Source organism: Anas platyrhynchos, chromosome 2 (assembly GCF_047663525.1).
Source record: "Anas platyrhynchos isolate ZD024472 breed Pekin duck chromosome 2, IASCAAS_PekinDuck_T2T, whole genome shotgun sequence".
Lineage (NCBI taxonomy): Eukaryota > Metazoa > Chordata > Aves > Anseriformes > Anatidae > Anas > Anas platyrhynchos.
The window spans coordinates 142,093,440-142,111,206 of NC_092588.1; the positions used below are offsets into that span (position 1 = coordinate 142,093,440).

The following is a 17,767-nucleotide window of genomic DNA, read 5'->3' on the forward strand; positions in this document are numbered from 1 at the left end:
CTATAGGTTAAATCACATCAGCGAGCTTTCTTTAGCTTTAGTTGAGGATAGCAACAATCAAAAGAATGCTTGGGGTGGGTTTTTTCTCTTTTTGATTTAGACACCTGAAGGTTAAATGCTTAAATTCAAATGGGATATTTTTGCTGTCTTTGTTCTCAGTTTATACACGTATGTTGGGTTCCTTTATAAAAGGTGTGTCTGGAGCAAGTGAACTTGTCTGCAGGGAGGGAGATTCCTCCTCCTTGTTCTTTGTCAGGCAGAGAGGTTGGAGGCTGCAGAATTTGGGAGAAAAGCCACTACAGCAATGAACCAGAAGCTGCAACATGCAGGAAGCAGACAGGTGTCAGCACTGCCAAAAATAAAATTTTCCTGAGGTCCAGAAAGTCAGTTTGTTGCAGCTCAGAAAGATGTTGGCTTAGCTGGATTCTGACCCTGAAAGCAAAGACCTGTCTTGCATGCACACTGTGAGCAGGGGGAGGTCGATTTACAGAGCACTTTGATTTCAACTGTTTGAGCTAATCTCTCTGAGTTAAGTATTCTAGTAGCTTATTTAAAAAAAAAACACTTCTGATTTCAGAGTCCTTTTGGTTACAAAATTTTCTGTATATTTTGGTATGTACTTCTCAATATTCTTGCAGGTTTAGGATCCCGTCACAGTTACTGAGTCACCATAGCTGCTTTTGCAGTCACCAGAGAGAGGCAGGGAACTCCAGAGAGTGGTTAAGCTGACCTGTCCTGCACTCTGCTGAGTGGAGAGGAATTGCCTTTCGGATGAGTCTGTTTCAGCTTTACTCCTTTTGTAAAAAGAGCCTGGAGACCAGGCCCATTGTTTCGATCCGTGCTTTCCCAGCCATGCTTTCAGACTCAATAGGGATGATTTTGATTGCAGTCATTTAAATTACGGTGAATTATACTAAATTATTGTCTTCATCTAGGAACACAGACATAAAATGAATTATGTGTAGTGTGGACATGATAGTGCTTGGAACTACTGTCTAAACCTTGATTCATATAGAAATGAGGCTACAAAAGAGGAAGATGCTTTGAAACATTTCATAATTGGTAAGGACTGAACAAGGGCAACGTGCTTCTGAGCAGGCAATAGAAGCTGTGAAGTGCTTGCTGTTACTCAGCTCACCTTACAGGCTTCTTGTGTACTCCAGAGCCTTAGCTAAGTTTGCAGCAGACAGCAGAAGTATTTCTCTTGATGTTACTGATCTCAAATTTAGGGTCCTATTCTTCTCCCTACCTAAATGAGTGTTTTTGCATTCTGAAAGTTATTTTTACCATTGTTCCTTATGTAAAATAATAAATGAAAATAAACTGATGATTTGCACTAAGGCTTTTGTATCAAAATGTTCCATCTTGGTAAGCTGTCTCTTGTGCTTGTTCAGAAAGTCCTGGACTCTTTACTGACCAGTGCCTTTCGGTTTTGTAGTAGTTAAGTCTGATTTTGCAAAATGATCCTTCAACAGAAATGTAGTGGGAAATAAGTTTCTTGTATACACTAAGGACCTAGAGTTATCTTTGGATGACTTCATACAGTCCAAAAGTAAAAACAAGCTTTGGAAACCATCACTAAAATAAGAAGCTTCCCTTTTGGTGTTTCCGCAGCTCAAAAAGTATTATCATAAAATGTTGCATTTTAAAAGCTGCAAGCTTTTGTATGTAGGGAAAAAAAAATATCGGCATAGATGTGGTCTTTTCTATTTTGGCCACAGAGTGAGGTGGAGACTTCTGTGTTCTGACTGAGAAAAAGAAGAGACTGAAGGACACCATTTCTTGAGATGGAACAGGCAAACTTTTCCTCTGGGTGCTTGTGTTGTCACTGCATGAACTTGATAAGGAAAATGAGAAGTCAAAAGCCAAACTGAAAGCGGAGAGATAGAAGCAACAAACAAACAGCCGTGAGGCAGTGACTAACAGCCCTGAAGGTGCTAGATGATGTAAAAGAGCAAAACTACAAATAGCACATGGACTGTGATCACTGAAGCTAAATAACAACTCAGGAAAGATGTCTTTCAGAGACATGTCTCGTTCATGCTAAATTGAAAGCAATCAGCTTTACCTAAAAGCCCAGAGCATTGGTATAGTTTCTTTTGATTATAGGTTGTCTTGTACTATTGTTAGGAAAAAAATAGGAGACACAGTGCACGTCTTTCCTCTGTTTGATGTGGAATTAAAAATATGCTGTACAGTCAAGAGCTGCATGTTGAACCACTTGGCCTATCGAAGAAACTGATGTGGTTCTCCAAGTCAAGGACCCATGGTATCTGTGGTTGGTATGAGATGTCAGTGGAAAGCGTTCTTTGGCTGTAGACAGCTGTAGAGACATGTCAGAGTGCAGGCAAAGAATAGGAATTAATCCGGTCACAACTGACTGTGACAGCCAGCGTGGTGAGAAATGGAGTCCATCAATTTCTTGGAGACAGAAGTCAAAGGAAATTACTCTGGAAATGGCCATACGAGGTTGGTTCTGCTCTAATTGACAAGTTCTGTTTTGAAAAGTTGAAGACGGAAGGATATTTGAGTGTAAGAGATCCCAAGATAATTGCGTTCATTTTCCTGAGGAAAGGAAGGTTGGTGGAGCAGTGGAGTAGGAGTAATCGGCCTTCGAAAAGATTGCTTCACCTAGCTTGGGAAACTGGTAGGTAGCTGTGCTTAGTGAAATAGCATAAAAAATGAAGGAAAGCGGGATAGTTGGGCAGTTACTGAAAGAAACAGGATAACTGGTGTTGTAAGGGGAAAGCGATAGATGGCATCATGCCTTTTGTAAGGATTTGTTGTGTTTCCATGTGACATTCTTGTGAGGAAAACATTTATGTTAAGTTTCTGCAACTTCCACAATAAAAAAATCTAATTTTTGTAAAACTTTACTCAAAGAACAGTGGTAAGTAGTTCACTTTCAGGCAGGGAGAAGCACAAGTGGGCATCAGCTTTTGGCCTGTTTCTGTTCATTAATAACCTAGGTGAGGAAACAAAGTCTGCATAAAAAGTCCAAAATGGACACCTAGCTGAATTACAGACATGTTGGAGAATAGCTTCATATTCTCTGTTGTGACACGCTGAGGAACTTCTTGGAATCATGGGATAAATGCAGTAGACACATGTAAAGTACTGCTCCCTATAGGAGGAAGAAGTGGGATATGTCTGACTAGGCCATGGGATTGCAGAAATGGGATCTGCAAAGTGCAGAAGTTTCTCTCTCTTTTGTTTTCTCTCCAGTTTTTCCCAGCTGAGACTCCCAAAGGAATACCATATTCAGTCTTGTGCAAAATATTTCACAAACATCAGTGGCAAATTGTACACAGTCTAGGTTTAGAAAAAGTATATTATGTCAAAAGGTTATAGCAACTAACTTTTTTTCAGCCCACAGAAGAGAAAAATAGCATGTCATGACAGTAGTCAGAGAAGATGTTAAACAGAGAAAAACAACCATTTATTTTCAAAAGCTACAGGGAAGGGTAAAAGTAAAGCAGTTTTACTGTCAGCAAGGAATATTTGGGTTGGATAGTAGGAAATATGCTCTGACTACAGGGCAAGTGAAACCCACCAGCTGCTTAAATGGGAATCTTCCTCACTGGGAGATTTTTAGGAGTAGGTTAGTCCAAGTGTCTGTCAAGAACCACTTGAAGGTACTAGATCTCTACACAATGAAAATACAGTGGATTAAATTACTTTTCATTCCTGTTTATACATGTTTCTGTAGTTTTGTGACAAAAAGCAGCAGCAGATCAGAACTTTTTTTTTTCTTAAGAAAGCCAGGACCAAAAGGAAGGTACAGCCAGCTCAGGGGCTGGCAGCACTGTCATATTGCCTGCTCAGGGAAACAGCTGAAATGTATTGATCTATCAAAGAATAGGAGATAAAAAAAAAAAAAAAAAAAAAAAAAAAAAAAAAAAAAAAAAAAACTCATGCCTGAGATGGTTTTAGGATTCTTGTGTGTGAAGACATAAAGCAAGGTGGGACAAAGCTACTTTTTCATAACCATCACTTGTGTATGCCTCAAGTTGTGCATCATGTGTGAGGTGTCACCCAGCCAATTCTGTCCGTGCAGCCTGTAAGGATGGGGCAAGTAGTAACTGTAGTAGTTGTTACTACAGCTGTTCAAATCCAAGCTGCTGAAATAAGATGAAAGTGCCTTGACAACTGCAGGATGCAAGCAAATTTCACCTGACAGCTCAGAACAGATGCATAAATTAGGAGCAGCTGGATGATTAAAGGCTGTAATAGTACTAACAAAAGTGCAACTGATAGTTCTCTTAAAAGCGAAGCTGATGCTTGAATTGTTATTCAGGGGGCTTCAGAAACCAGAAGAGCTGAGCACAGAGAAAAGTATCAGCTGGGTCAGGTGAAGAGTGAGTAAGACCTACTCAGAGAAAAGAACAACTGCACGACTGTGATGTGGTGACAATTTTAACTGACATTTCGTGTTAGAATCGTGCTATTTTATCAATCTATTGCAGGAGAGAGCTTTGCATTCTAATAGCTCAATTATAGCAGCACAAGGTTGTGGCAGATGGGTGGGTGGAGGACTGTGTGTCATCCTGGTATGAGTCTTTGCCTTTTGAGTGCCAGAAAATCATAAGGGAGGAGCTCTTTGTCACCACTCTAGAAGTCATAAGCACGTTTTCAGATAGATCAAGTCTTCTATCAAGTTCTGAGTATGCAAGAATTCCTCAGTCCTTTTCTCCTGTCTTTTCTGAATGTCCAGACTAGGGACTGAGTATTTTTAAATCCAAATATTATTAACCATATAAAACTACAGCTTGACAAGCACCTTCGGAGGTTATTGGGTCCATCCCTCTGCTCAAGGATGATTAACTTCAAAGTTCCAGTTTTGTACCAGGTCTTTTCCATCTCTGGTTTTGGTATCTTCAAGGATGTAGATATTGCATCCTTGCTGAGTGATGTCTTCCAGATCTTAAGGACTCTCAGTGGGAAAATGCTTTCATGGTGTCCAGTAGGAATCTACCATCTTGCAGCTGGTGGCTGTTGCCTCTCATCCTTTTGCTGAGTACCTCTGGGAATCATCTGTCTCTGTCTTCTGCACCTTCTTTTACGTAGTCCAAAGATTTCCATTTACCCCTTCACGTTGGCACAATGGGGTGGCTTGCAACAAAATAATAGCTACCAACACCTCTATTCTCTAGATGATCACTGGAAAGAAGAAAGGTTTTTTGTTTGTTTGTTTGTTTGTTTAAATGTATTTTCGTTGCCTTCATGATTGGTTGTTGTACAAGCATTGCAGTTAGCTACACTCAAACACAGTAACTTTGGTAGGAGGTTGCACAGGTTTTACTGTCGACAATGTGCTACTAAGAAGCTGCAGAGATCATAATTGCAAGCTGCAATATTTATCAGCACCACAGGAAACTTCCAGTCTGGCAGTACTACTAAGTAATATTAATCCAATAATCTCATTGAAGGACTGCATGATTTAAGAAAATGTGATTTTTAAATATTTATTTAAGTTTTTATGGCACTGTCCAAATTTTAGTCAACATTCCCAAGGATACTTTATCTCCTTGCCTACTCAGATTCCCATTTGCAGCAGTCAGTTTTGGTAAAGAAAAAAAAAAATCAAAACATAGCAACAACAAAATAGGAGCTTCTGCAAGCATGGTCCAGAAGTGCACCAGGCAGTAGTATTGTAGTTTTCTGTAGCCTGTAGTTTTGAGGGGGAAGAGCAGTACCTGGCTTATAATGAGAGACACTTTTGCTACTTTTATGATAAGCTTGTATTGAAAACATATGTAATTTTATGGTCTTAGGAAAAAGAGTCACTGTTTGAACTTCAGTTATAGGGACATGTGGCAGCTTCAACTGCAAAAATAAATAAGTAGGAATAAGAAATGAGACCAGAGGCAATGGTTTACCCACAAGGATTTGTGTGGCCTGCAGAAAAATAGAACAAGGTTAATGCTAACCTGTGTCATCTTTGTCGTCATCATTCCTCCCCTCCCCACCCCACGCATCTCAGAGCACACAGATACAGTGTCTGCCATAATCTGCTTTTCTAATTGTGGTTTGTATTCTCATAATCCCTTTTCCTTCAGTTAGCTGCTTCCATTCTATTACCTAGCTTTATTTTGCCTCATCCTCCTGTGGCGGTGCTCAGAAAAAATACGAATCATCTGCTATAAGTAGAAGTACATCTTTTAGAGACAGAAGGAGCAAAAGAAAAATTGCCCTGTACATGCAAGAGCCTCTATCTATGAGATCCTCAGCTGACCTCTACCTAACTGCTGCTCTGCTTGGGATTCACTGTAGATGTGATCACCCCCGGTGATATGGGTGACTTTTGTTATTCTGCTCAAGACCTGCTCAGCTGAGCTTTTACGTACCTACTTTCAGTTTTGGTTTGATGTGAAATTACTGTTTTTAGTACCTTACTTCACCTGGTATTTTATATAATTTCTATCTAATAATACAGATAGGTATAACAGGTGCTTATATTTTACAAGATTGGTAGAAAAATTAGTTAAAGCAACATGTTAAAGCGAAAATAAACACTGTTTTCCCAGGCAATTAAATTCAGTGTTGGCTTTACTACCTACATATTGAAGAAGGTGATTTCTGGAGTATTGTTCCTTCTCCCATCTATAGAAAGAATATATCACTTCTGTGTTAGTTCTATTTACCTCGCACAGAAAGCCTAACAGATATCCAGATCTGTAACCAAAATAGAAGACCCATCTATAAAAAGCAAAATTTTAATGTTAGATTAGATAAGAAAAGTATTTTACAGAATATTATATTTATGTGATTTATTTCACAGCTGTTTTGCCAGTTCTCAGATAGTGCCCTGCAATGCGAGTGCATTAATTGAACTGGACTTGTCATCATCCATTAGGTATGATTAAATATGTCGGTGATGTGGCAAAGCTAAAACAGCTGAGATTCTGGAAGGTGAATGGCATTGCAGAAAATGTAAGTAGAAAAAGGCAATGGAGAAGGCAGACCAGTATGCCTAAAGACAGTAAATTCAATCCTGCTTGGGAATCTGACCCTGATCCCACAAAGCACTTAATCTCATCATTTACGCACATGAGTTTTTCCCTTCTCTAAGCATACATATTGTCCCACTGAAGTTAGAGGGTGAGACTAAGCAAGTACCAAGACCTCTGCCGTACATCTCAGCATTTATCAGACCAGAGCCTTCACTGACCTGACAGGGGGAAATATCTTACCACAGCACTTATTTATTGAATGATATTTGTGTAGGCATTCACGCAGTGCAAGTTCAATGCAACCCAGGGTTCCTACAATAGTCAGAAAATTGTTGTTTTGTTTGGGTACAAAGGGATGTAAAGTGTTTTTGCTGTAAGGTGCAAGTCTTTTCTGTAGTTGCTGCACAGTAAAGAAAAGGAAAAAAAAAAAAAAAAAAAAAGTAGAGGTATATAAGAACAGAAAAAAAAAAAAAATCAAATATAAAAGTGTCCAATGTCTGGAGTTCTACCTTTGAAAGATTTTATTGATAAATTATGCCATCATGAATAAGCTACCCTATTTGCAGTCAGAAGGATTTGCAATTTTGTGCTACTTTGGTAAAATATCTTATGTGGGTATTTATTTTGGTATAAAAAGCTGCTAGATGTTACAGTGTAAAACTTAAAGATTTTTTCATTGTTTTATTAGAAGCAGCTACTCCTTTAAAGAGGCAGTGGCTCTCTAATCAATGATTTTTTTTTAGGCACTGCAGAGTAGGTATCATTAGGGATAGTTTAAGGCTTCAAGTACTGATTTCATCTTTGCAGGTACAGAACTGCTACAGACTTAAATTGTTGCTTCTTCCTGCTGAAAATGTTAAGTGGTAAAAGAATAAACATATGAAATGTTGCAGTTCTAAGCTAAATTGCTGGTAATCTTCAGAGCACGAGGTCAAACCTGTGCTTCTTGTGTATGCAGAAGCAAAGGGACAGGCCTTGCTGGAGTCTGTCTGCAACTGAGGCAGGAGAAAGTATAGGTTGTGGCTGTCTGCATCTGAACGAGGAGCTGAGAGGGCTGATTCCAGAAGGGCTATAAGTTATCTTACATCCATGACCCCCCTGGTTTTGGTGATAAACGAGACTTCTCTTTCCACTGTGCTTTCATCGCCATCCATGAAGCCCATCCCTTGTGTATAATGTCCTTCTGCACGACGAATTACATACTGCTTGGCAAAGAAGGTAACTTTTCCTTTGGAAAATTTTCCTGTTGGGGGAGTTTCTTTGCCACCTGCCTTCTGATGCCTGAAATCCATGTTACATTGTATGTAGCTTTTGTACTTGAGAATTGATGCTGTAATAATCCGCATTGCTGGTGAGTTGCACATGATGAATATAAGAAGCAATTAGCGTGCCCCACAGAACATGCTTTCACAGCAAATTTATTGCTTTATAAGCTACTTCCATTTCAGTGAAAGGCAATTGCTTATATAGGAAAACAAAAAAAAAATAGACTGCTGTATTTGCATTTGGGCAAGAAGAATTAAATGCAGAAAGTGGTGAAAGGAGTTGGCATAAGTTGCTGTTTTGGTTGTTTGCATTAATGGTAGATGCAAGAACAAATTTGTGGTTTGCCAGTTTAATAAGGAGTTCATTCAAGCACAAATATAAAAACTACTGTAAAATAAAGCCAAGTGGTTGCTCCAACATTTCTTAATTCCTTTTTATATTCCAATTTTATTTTGCAGCTGTGCAACGGTGGATCTGTGACTGATCTTGTGAAAGGGTTTCTGAAGAGAGGTGAAAGGATGAATGAACTTATAATTGCTTACATTTTACGTGAAGCTCTGATGGTAAGATAAGCTCTCAGTGAAAAGACAGTCAATATTCAGTAAATGTTTTTTTTTTTGCTTTGAATGAAGGTCATGTCCCCATTAACACAGCCTCTATAGCAGTGTTTAGTGAAATCAAGGTAAAGTGTAATGCCATCTATTGACAGATAGAAGCAGGATCACATTCACAATCCCTGGTTATCATGGGGGATTTCAACCCCAATATCTGTTGTGGGGACAGCACAGCAGGACATAGGCAATCCAGGAAGTTCCTGGAATGCATTGATGGTAACTTTCTTTCCCAAGTGAGAGAGGAGACAGTGAGGAGAGGTGATCTCCTCAGCAGTGACCATGAAATGGTGCAGTTTGGGATCCTGAGAGCAGTGAGGAGGGAGCACAGCAAGCTCGCTACCCTGGATTTTGGGAGAGCAGACTTTGGCCTCTTAAGGGATCTGCTTGGTAGAGTACAATGTGACAAAGCCCTGGAGGGAAGAGGGGCCCAATAATGCTGGTTAATATTAAAAGATCACCTCTCATTCAAGCTCAGGAACAATGCATCCCAATAAAGAAGAAGTTCGGCAAAAACACCAGGAGTCCTGCATGGGTGAACAGATCACCTGGGAGGGATACAGAAAAATCATCCAAGCAGCTAGGCTTAGCAAAGCTAAAGCCCTGCGAGAATTAAACCTGGCCACAAAGATGATCAGAGAGCTGAAGCACCTCTCCTATGAAGACAGGCTGAAGGAGCTGGGACTGTTCAGCCTGAAGAAGATTCCAGGAAGACCTTATGGCAGCCTTCCAGTACTCAAGGGGGTCTACAGGAAACCTGTGAAAGGACTCTGTGTCCCAGAGTGTAGTGATAGGACAAGAAATAATGGTTTTAAACTTAATTTAAAAAAAAAAAAGCAGATTTAGGTTGGAAGTTAGGAGAAGATTCTTCACTCAAAGAGTGGTAAGGCACTGGCCCAGGCTGCCCAGAGAAGCTGTGGATGCCCCATCCCTGGAGGTGCTCAAGGCCAGGCTGGATGGAGCTTTGGGCAACCTGGTTTGGTGAGAGGTGTCCCTGCCCATGGCAGAGGGGTTGGGACTGGGTGATCTTTAAGGTCTCTTCCAGTCCAAGCTATTCTATGGTTCTATGTAATTCAGGCAAGGTAAGTTAAGGTAAATTCATCAGTTTGTTTCATTTTTAAGGGAATGGAAATTGATTTCTGACTGATTTATTTTCTAAATAACTATAGTTCTGCATGAAAATTGCTTTTTTTTTTTTTGAGAAATTGCAGAAATATACCCAGAATGCTGTTCAATTTATGTCTGGCTCCAAGGTATTTTTTTAATAGCAAAATGATCATTGGTTCTAGTGAATTCAAATGCCTCCACAAGAAAAAAAAAAAAAAATCAGCTGATCAAGTGTCTTTCTTTCTCATTGTCTTTTAATCAGAATTTGACTTCCTGCATTGGAATTGCTGATAGGCTTTAGCAGTTTTCTTTAAGTTTATACTCTAAAGGTGTAATAAATAGAATACCTTCATAGTGCTTTTTTTCTGCTATTATCTTAAAATTTCTATTTGACAGAAAGCTAAGCTATTAAAAATATCTATTACTCATGATATGCCAAGAGTTTTTCCTGTAAGAATGACATCTCTGTGGTTTTGGATTATATATATTTTATATACATAAATTATTTATATTATACATATATATTTGGATTATATATTTTTTTCTCATAATTATCTGCTACTTTTTGTTTCTGCAAATGTAATATAGAGGTCAGAGCTGTTAGTAAAAATATCATGTTTACATCTCACCTTCCAGGGACTTCAGCATTTGCATGAAAATAAAACTATCCACCGTGATATTAAAGGAAATAATATCCTTTTGACCACTGAAGGAGGAGTCAAGCTCGTGGATTTTGGTATGTTACATTATTTATGTATACGACCAATGCTGTACTTTTGAAGCATGGAAAACAAAATAGAGGAGACAAATCAGGAAAGATGAGTTATATTAGCTTTTATTAAGACTTTGAATTCTTTTTTTAAAAATCACTTGGATAGCAAGTCAATTTTGACTGGATAGAAATAAATTATTTGCAGACTGTTTTTAGAACTTGGGCTTTTCCAGCCATTTTACTAATGCCATTTAAAAAACATGGGTAAAGAGTAAGTTATAATACATTGTTAGTAAGTGCCAAGTGCTTCAGGGCAGGCATAGTAAGTAAAGTGACAAAACAAGTTAACAGGGCTCAAAATAAGGTTGGTGTTTAGATCCTCGAGGACCATGTGCTGATTCAGTGAGGTTAGAAACTGATAGCCAAAAGCCTTATTTTTAACTGAGAGGACTTAGAACTTAACAGAAATTGTGAAGAATGGGACAGTTCCACCTCAGTCATGTATACTTAATTTGTTTGATTTGAAATGAAACAAGGGATGCCACCTGAATGCAGCAAAAGGACATATATTAGTAGGTAATTCCCACTTTCCAAATCCTGTGAAGAGTAATGGATTAGTGTTTGCAAGTCTGAACCTAAAACATTATATAAGTCTCTGCCCAAGTCTGTTAGATCTTAAATGATTCTTGAATGCTGTCATCTGGTTTCACCACCAGAAGGCAAGAAGCGGTGACACAGGTAAATGATGCTACCAGCTATTTCTCAGACATAACACAGTGGTTTGCTTTAAAAGGTTGACTGTTGTTTTATTTAAGGGGATTATGAAATTTTTCAGTGCTTCTTATTATGAACTGTTATTCTGTGGTAGTGTACTGTCTTCTAATGATTTAATTTAATTTATAGGTCACTACTTCACAGTACAGCAGCCCACTGTAAATATCATGATTCCATTCAGAAGATGGAAAATCTTCATTTTCCATTACCCTCCTATCTTGTTAATGAGATTTATTTAATTAATACATAACAATTGTTTAAATTAATCATGGGATTTTAACTCCCATTAATCTAGTGTCTTCCTGCCAGTAGATTGTATTTGTACAAACCTCCTACTTCACACACAAAATCTCCACAACTATTAGGGTTACTAATTCTGAAAATGTAGGTATTTATGTTCATTGTTGTTACTCAGATAAAATTTTCAGTTGCGAAGCCTCAAGATCTCATAAATTATTTGCCATACAGTTACTAGTATTTTCTGATTGTCTGGAAGTTTAATGTGAGGTAAAATCAATGTTTTTGCCCACAGGTTTTTAATGTGTCACAAATGCTATTTTTTAAGGTGCTGAAGGCAATTAGAGCTGTGGAGGATCAATACTTTTGAAAATTAAATCACTTATGCAAATGTCAAAATGTACAAGCTTTAGGGGTGAGGACCTCAATTCTTTGTTTGTCAGTTACTGAAATCTACTGCTAAGGCCATAATTAAAAAATAATTTTAAAATCTTGTGGGAAAAGAATTGCGATGCTAAAGCATAGAGGAGAATGTGTAATAAACATGCATATGTGCACACACATTTACGTGGGTTGAATAAGGGCCAGTAGTCCTTCTAAAGGAAGCAAAATAAGTTCCTTCTAAAGGAACTGCACCCTACCTTAGGAATAAGTAGAAACTTTATCTAGTTTTGTGGTTTTTTTTCGTGGTTTTTTTTTTTTTTTTTTTTTTTTCCCCTACAGCCAATCTCAAGCCAATAATGAGTATTTTCAAACGGGAAAAACTTATGCAGTCTTTGCAAAACCATCAGGGAAGACCATTCACCCTTCAGGCTGATGTTTAAGGTATTCAGCTGGGATTTGGGAGATTTGTGTCCTCTACTTAAGAGGATTTAAAACCACATTAATCAGATTTCAAGAGTATTTTTTAGCCAGGAATGTGATTTGATTAAAATCTCTCACGTTGACACAGCTACAGACTGTTGCATGTAAGCGTTTATTAGATCAGGGACTGAAACTCATTGCCACTTTTTTTTTTTTTTTTTTTAACACTAAATAAACCTGTGGCTTATAATGATACAGGCTACATAATGATATAGATGCATGGACACAATCTCTTTCTACGTCTCCCAGTAGATACTTAGTGGAAACAACATTTTTGTTTTAGGTTAAACCAATTATTTCATAGGGCCAAACAGACAAAAAAAAAAAAACACGAAACAACAACACAAATAATCACACAGTCCTTTCTAAGCCTGCAGCTTTTCCATTGTGTAGAGGGACATGAAGACAGTGTATTAAGGGCTCCTTTAACGAGGAAAGACTTGACAGCGGAAGTGAGTCCTTCCCAAGATAATTCTGGTTGCGCTGTTCTCCTACATGCTGGTTGATGATTAGATGATCCTGAAGAACCCTTTGCTCTCCTCCCTTGATACTGTTTATGCTGGTTTGTATTTAAACAGGTGCATAAAACCCATATCTGAAAAATTGACCTGTGAAGCTTTGTGGAGCACAATTTAAAAAACGCATGTTCTTCATCTGTATGTGTTGAGTGGTCATATTGAACTTGCATTGTTGTGTCACCTTTTTACTCTGAAGTACTATTAGGAGCTTCTAAGAGTCACAAGTGAAAAACAAACAAACAGTTAACCTCCAATGAACAAGTCAACTTTGAGAATGACTTACCTTTTCTTTGTTCTTTTTCTACTCACTGAACTTTAGTTATGAAATGTATCACCACTGCGAGTCCTTTCTTGTGCAGCAGCACTGACTTTTTCGAAGCTTTATTTTGTGACACAATTCATACGCATTGCCTTATGGTTGTTGCGTCCTAGGCATTTATGTATGCTGTGACCATGGTTTCTGAACACTGCACAGTCTGCAATAGATGACCTTCACAATGCTATACAAGGAGTTAGATTACTATAATTTCCAGCTACAGATTGAGGATCCAAAACCCTAAGAGAGACTGAGTTGCCTGATGTAATACAGAAAGTCTATGCAAAAGCTCTCCCAAAATCTTAACAACAAACTTAAAACAGTCTTAACCGTTAGCCTTTCATAGGCATATTGATAGTTGATGAGATGAGAAAGACTTTGAAAGAATACCATGGCATTGCCTCACCCAGATTGTTTTGAAGAGTGAAATTTTTGCTTTCGCTCAAAGGTCTGCTGCAATATTGCTTAATCTGTATAGAACTCATCCCAGTATTATTCTCACGTCTCATAAACACCTTAATCCCAATAGAGGAATTAATGATCAGAACACAGTAAGTGAGTTTATAGTATCTACATACCAATGCTTCTGGAGATAAATTGCTAATCAAGGAGTTAGCAGATAGGTGTTTTAATTTAAATTGTCCAAGCTAGACGTTTGGAATACTGTTACCGGGGAAGCGTCCTCTCTCCTCACTTCCATCCAGTGTGATAACTTAGATCAGCAGAAATAAACAAAATCATTCTCTTTGACTACAGATAATGAGAAGTACCCAAGGGGATCAACACTACAGTTTCAGTCCCTGAATTCATTAAACTTCTAGATACATTACAAAATTTGTATTTTCCTCTGTGAGAAAAGAAGGTTGACTGAAGGCAATTTAACTACCTGAATATATGTGGGAATTAGCTGCTTAGCTGTTCTGGAGGAAAACCTTTAGGGAAGGATGTTACACCTGAGAATCTCAACAATTATGCTCCAAGTTTCCCTCTGCTGTGTCAAAACAAATAATAAATAGCTGAACTTTTTTTCAAGTGTAACTGCTATGTTTTCAGTATAGGATAGAGACTTCTTAGAAAAATAAACATTAAGATAAAAATAAATGTCCTGCAGCACTTTAAAGGATGACAGCTATATAGTATTAAATAAAAAGAGTTGGAGACAGACAAGGTGTGAAGCAAATCCCCTTTTTATAAATATTCTTAATTACATTCACAGATGCTCATTAGTTTTCCATGAAGGGAATGTTTTTGTTCTCACTTTATAGAAGTCCTTTCTATATGTTTCTCAGATTTCTGGTTGCTTGCAGTTGATTCTTTATTGTTAAAGAGGCAGTTTTCAAAAAAAAATAAAAAAAAATTACCCACTAAAGATGCAGATAAGCACTTAATAAAATTTTTAGAAACTTCTATGACATAAATCCAAATGAATTAAATGCTAGATAACTTCTGAAAGTCTTGTGACCACTCTATCTGCAGTTTGTTCTGCCTAAATATCTTTCAGTGTCTGACCTTGTTTCATCAGTTTAAAAAGTCACTTGCCTGAAGTTACTTGCATGCATAGCATACCTCATCTGTAATAAAAATTCATATATTCATCTGCATCTTACAATGTGTGACCAATTTCATAGAGAGCTGGGTGTATAACATCTGCTTATGCTGACAAATACTTGCTTCTTTGAATAGTCCCTCTCAATTCAACTTCATTTCTTGAAATCAGGATGCTTGAAATTTCTTGAAATCAATCAGGGTTTTTCATGTATTAAATACAGTTAGTCTAAGACAGAATTCCCATTCCTTTGGAAATTCTGAAATGTCAAAAAATGTGCTGTTCCAAAATTGAGAGAAAATAAACTTAGCTGTATTATTATTGGTGTTTAATTTTGTTCTGACAAAGACCAGTTTCATTTCCAAAGATTTGATGTATTTCTTAAATCCCCTGCCCTTCCAGTGAGTCTGGGAACTTGTAAGTCAGAGACTTTCATGCTTATATGTTTTTGAAAGAAGATGATCCTAGAGGTCAGCAAGCTAGACAGGTTGAAGATGTGTGGAGAATCACGTGTGTGGAAAGAACCGTTCCTATCCCAAAAGTTTTGAAACATCTAAGTCATGGGGCAAGTGATTTTTTTAGCTAAAAAGAGGAGAGTGTAATACTGATGGAAAATTCCTCTTCAGCTGTGTTTTTGAGGGTTGACTTTGCAGGATGAGAGTCTTGAACAAGAGCAGAAGTAGCTTATACTTCTCTGGGACTGCTGAAGCCTGCTGTCACAGACTAGAAGTATCTCAGGATGAGCAGCTGTTGCCTTGGAAATGGCCAGAAAAGAACATATAAATTGTACTCTACCACTTAGATTTTCAGTACCACTGTTCCTTGCTGAAGATCACGCTTGCCCATGCATCAGATGAAAATTCATACCACGCATAATTGAAGTTACCCCATGTTACTACCATGAAAGGTCGTTGAAAAAAGAGCTGAGAAAGTTGAGGGGAAAAAAAAAGACAGAGGTTAAACCTTGTTCTCTGGAATTTAAGCCTGTTTCTAACTACAAGAGATCCCATGACTCCCCCAGTTCACCTGGTATTGTCACTGGGAGAAAGGGAATCTCAGAAAGGACTCGTAATATCCATTTTCAATTTCACTAATTATATCTAAAAGTCTCTGTTGAAGTCTGTGGCTGAGCCATACATAGGAAGTTTCCAAGTTTGCTATGGGTAAAGCAGGTTCCAGTGGAAGACATGGAAAGAAGGTAATGCATTCTCACTGCTGCTGGCAGATGGTGGAAAATTACAAACTGTTCTGCACGCCGTTAATAGAATAATGACTTCAAGGGTTTCTTTAGTACTGTGGATAAAGAGATCACAATTTGCATAATTAACACATGTATTGCAACATTAATAAAGTATATTTATGATGAAGATTTTTTTTTTTTTTGTATTTCAGACATGCTTAGTTTGTATTTTTCTGCTTTTTCTTCAGAAGAAGTTTTGCACTTAAAAGTTATGCGTGAATATTGTCTTGGCATTACAAATGCAGTTTCGGATATCCTACTGTGCATGTAGCTGACACGATTTTAGCATGGATGTATAGTAGCCTAACAGATTAGCCTAACAGCAGGTTTAACTGGAGTATGACTCATTGGGGAAAAAGTAGATTAGGAAAGAGAATACTGCATTACTTTTAGACATATTGGAAAGTGGCATTACTTTGATTAATACTTGAACTATTTCTTTTGTGTAGTATGAAAGCTCAGATAAACAGAGGTCAGCTTTTGTGTGAACTATTTCTTCCATGTAGTTTGGAAACTGCAGATAAATGGAGGTCAGCTTTGTTTGGAATGTAATAGGGTTGTTATTTTGCTATGGAGAGAATGATCATTCTTCTTTTAAAGCCATTTGAAGTCATCCAAAGTTAAGAGCCAACAAAATCTGAAGTTTACATTTCTGGATGGCCTTCTTACTATTCAAAATTACAATTCTGTGAAACAAGCCAAATGTAGGACATGGTCTTTTTGGTAGTGTATTTTTACTGAATTAATTTCTGCTTTAAAATGCATATATAATTTCATTTAGGTAATACTAAATGAAGGTATTTGGTTCATTTCATAATTCAGTTTAGTTCATAAATTAAATTTCTTGGTTATTTCCCATCCCAAAAGAATTTGTAGTAATTCTGTCAGCATTCTCTGCTATGATTCCGTAGTGGTATGCTACTGCTTTTCTTGAAAATTATGAAATATTGGTACTTCTTTACTATGATTAGTGATCAGTAACAGCTGGTCACTATAAGTCAGGTTGCATGGGTGTTTTTTTTATGTTTTGTTGCATGATATTCATGCCTATTCTGATGTAGAAATCTAGCCAAAATCTCTAAAATTCACTGACTATATTAAACAGGTTAAATGATTTTGAAGTGTAGATGAGCCAGCATCTGCTATAATGAAAAACCAAGAATAATAAAATCAGCATGTCCAAAATATTAGGGCCAATCTCAAAGTAATTAATAAGCCCATGGTAAGACTTCAGTTTGATAGATCTGCTTAATTACTCACTTCTGGTTTACTGATGCATGGAGGAGGTTTCTGTTGGTCCTGTGGAGAAAGCATCCAAAATCATGAGTCAGAGGTTGGAGAGGGAACCACAGCACTGAGTCTTTCATCGTGACACCTCACCAGCTCTCATGTTCCCTTGCTGTGACACAGTGCTGTGTCACTCAGAGCCCAGTACCTCTCCCTGCCGTGAATATGCTTGGTAGATGTAGTTTGGTGACTGATCACAGATCAGTCTAGCAAGCCTTGTGTGACACAAGGCATTGCAGAGGGACAGAAGGTTTACAGCACTGTACTGCAAATGCTTGCAGTGCAGGTTAGGCTGCATGGATTGCAAGTTGAGAGCCACCTTGTGTGCTCTCATAC

The 17,767-nt window shown here is 37.8% G+C and overlaps 1 protein-coding gene across 1 annotated transcript in view; it reads left to right on the top strand.

Annotated features, from left to right (window-relative positions):
- Positions 1-17,767, top strand: part of MYO3A (myosin IIIA) — a 119,213-nt gene that overhangs the window by 17,122 nt on the left and 84,324 nt on the right. The window contains exons 4-5 of the mRNA XM_072033714.1: positions 8,678-8,782; positions 10,574-10,673. Of these exons, the coding sequence (XP_071889815.1) occupies positions 8,678-8,782; positions 10,574-10,673 (205 nt within the window). The remainder of the gene's footprint in view (positions 1-8,677; positions 8,783-10,573; positions 10,674-17,767) is intronic.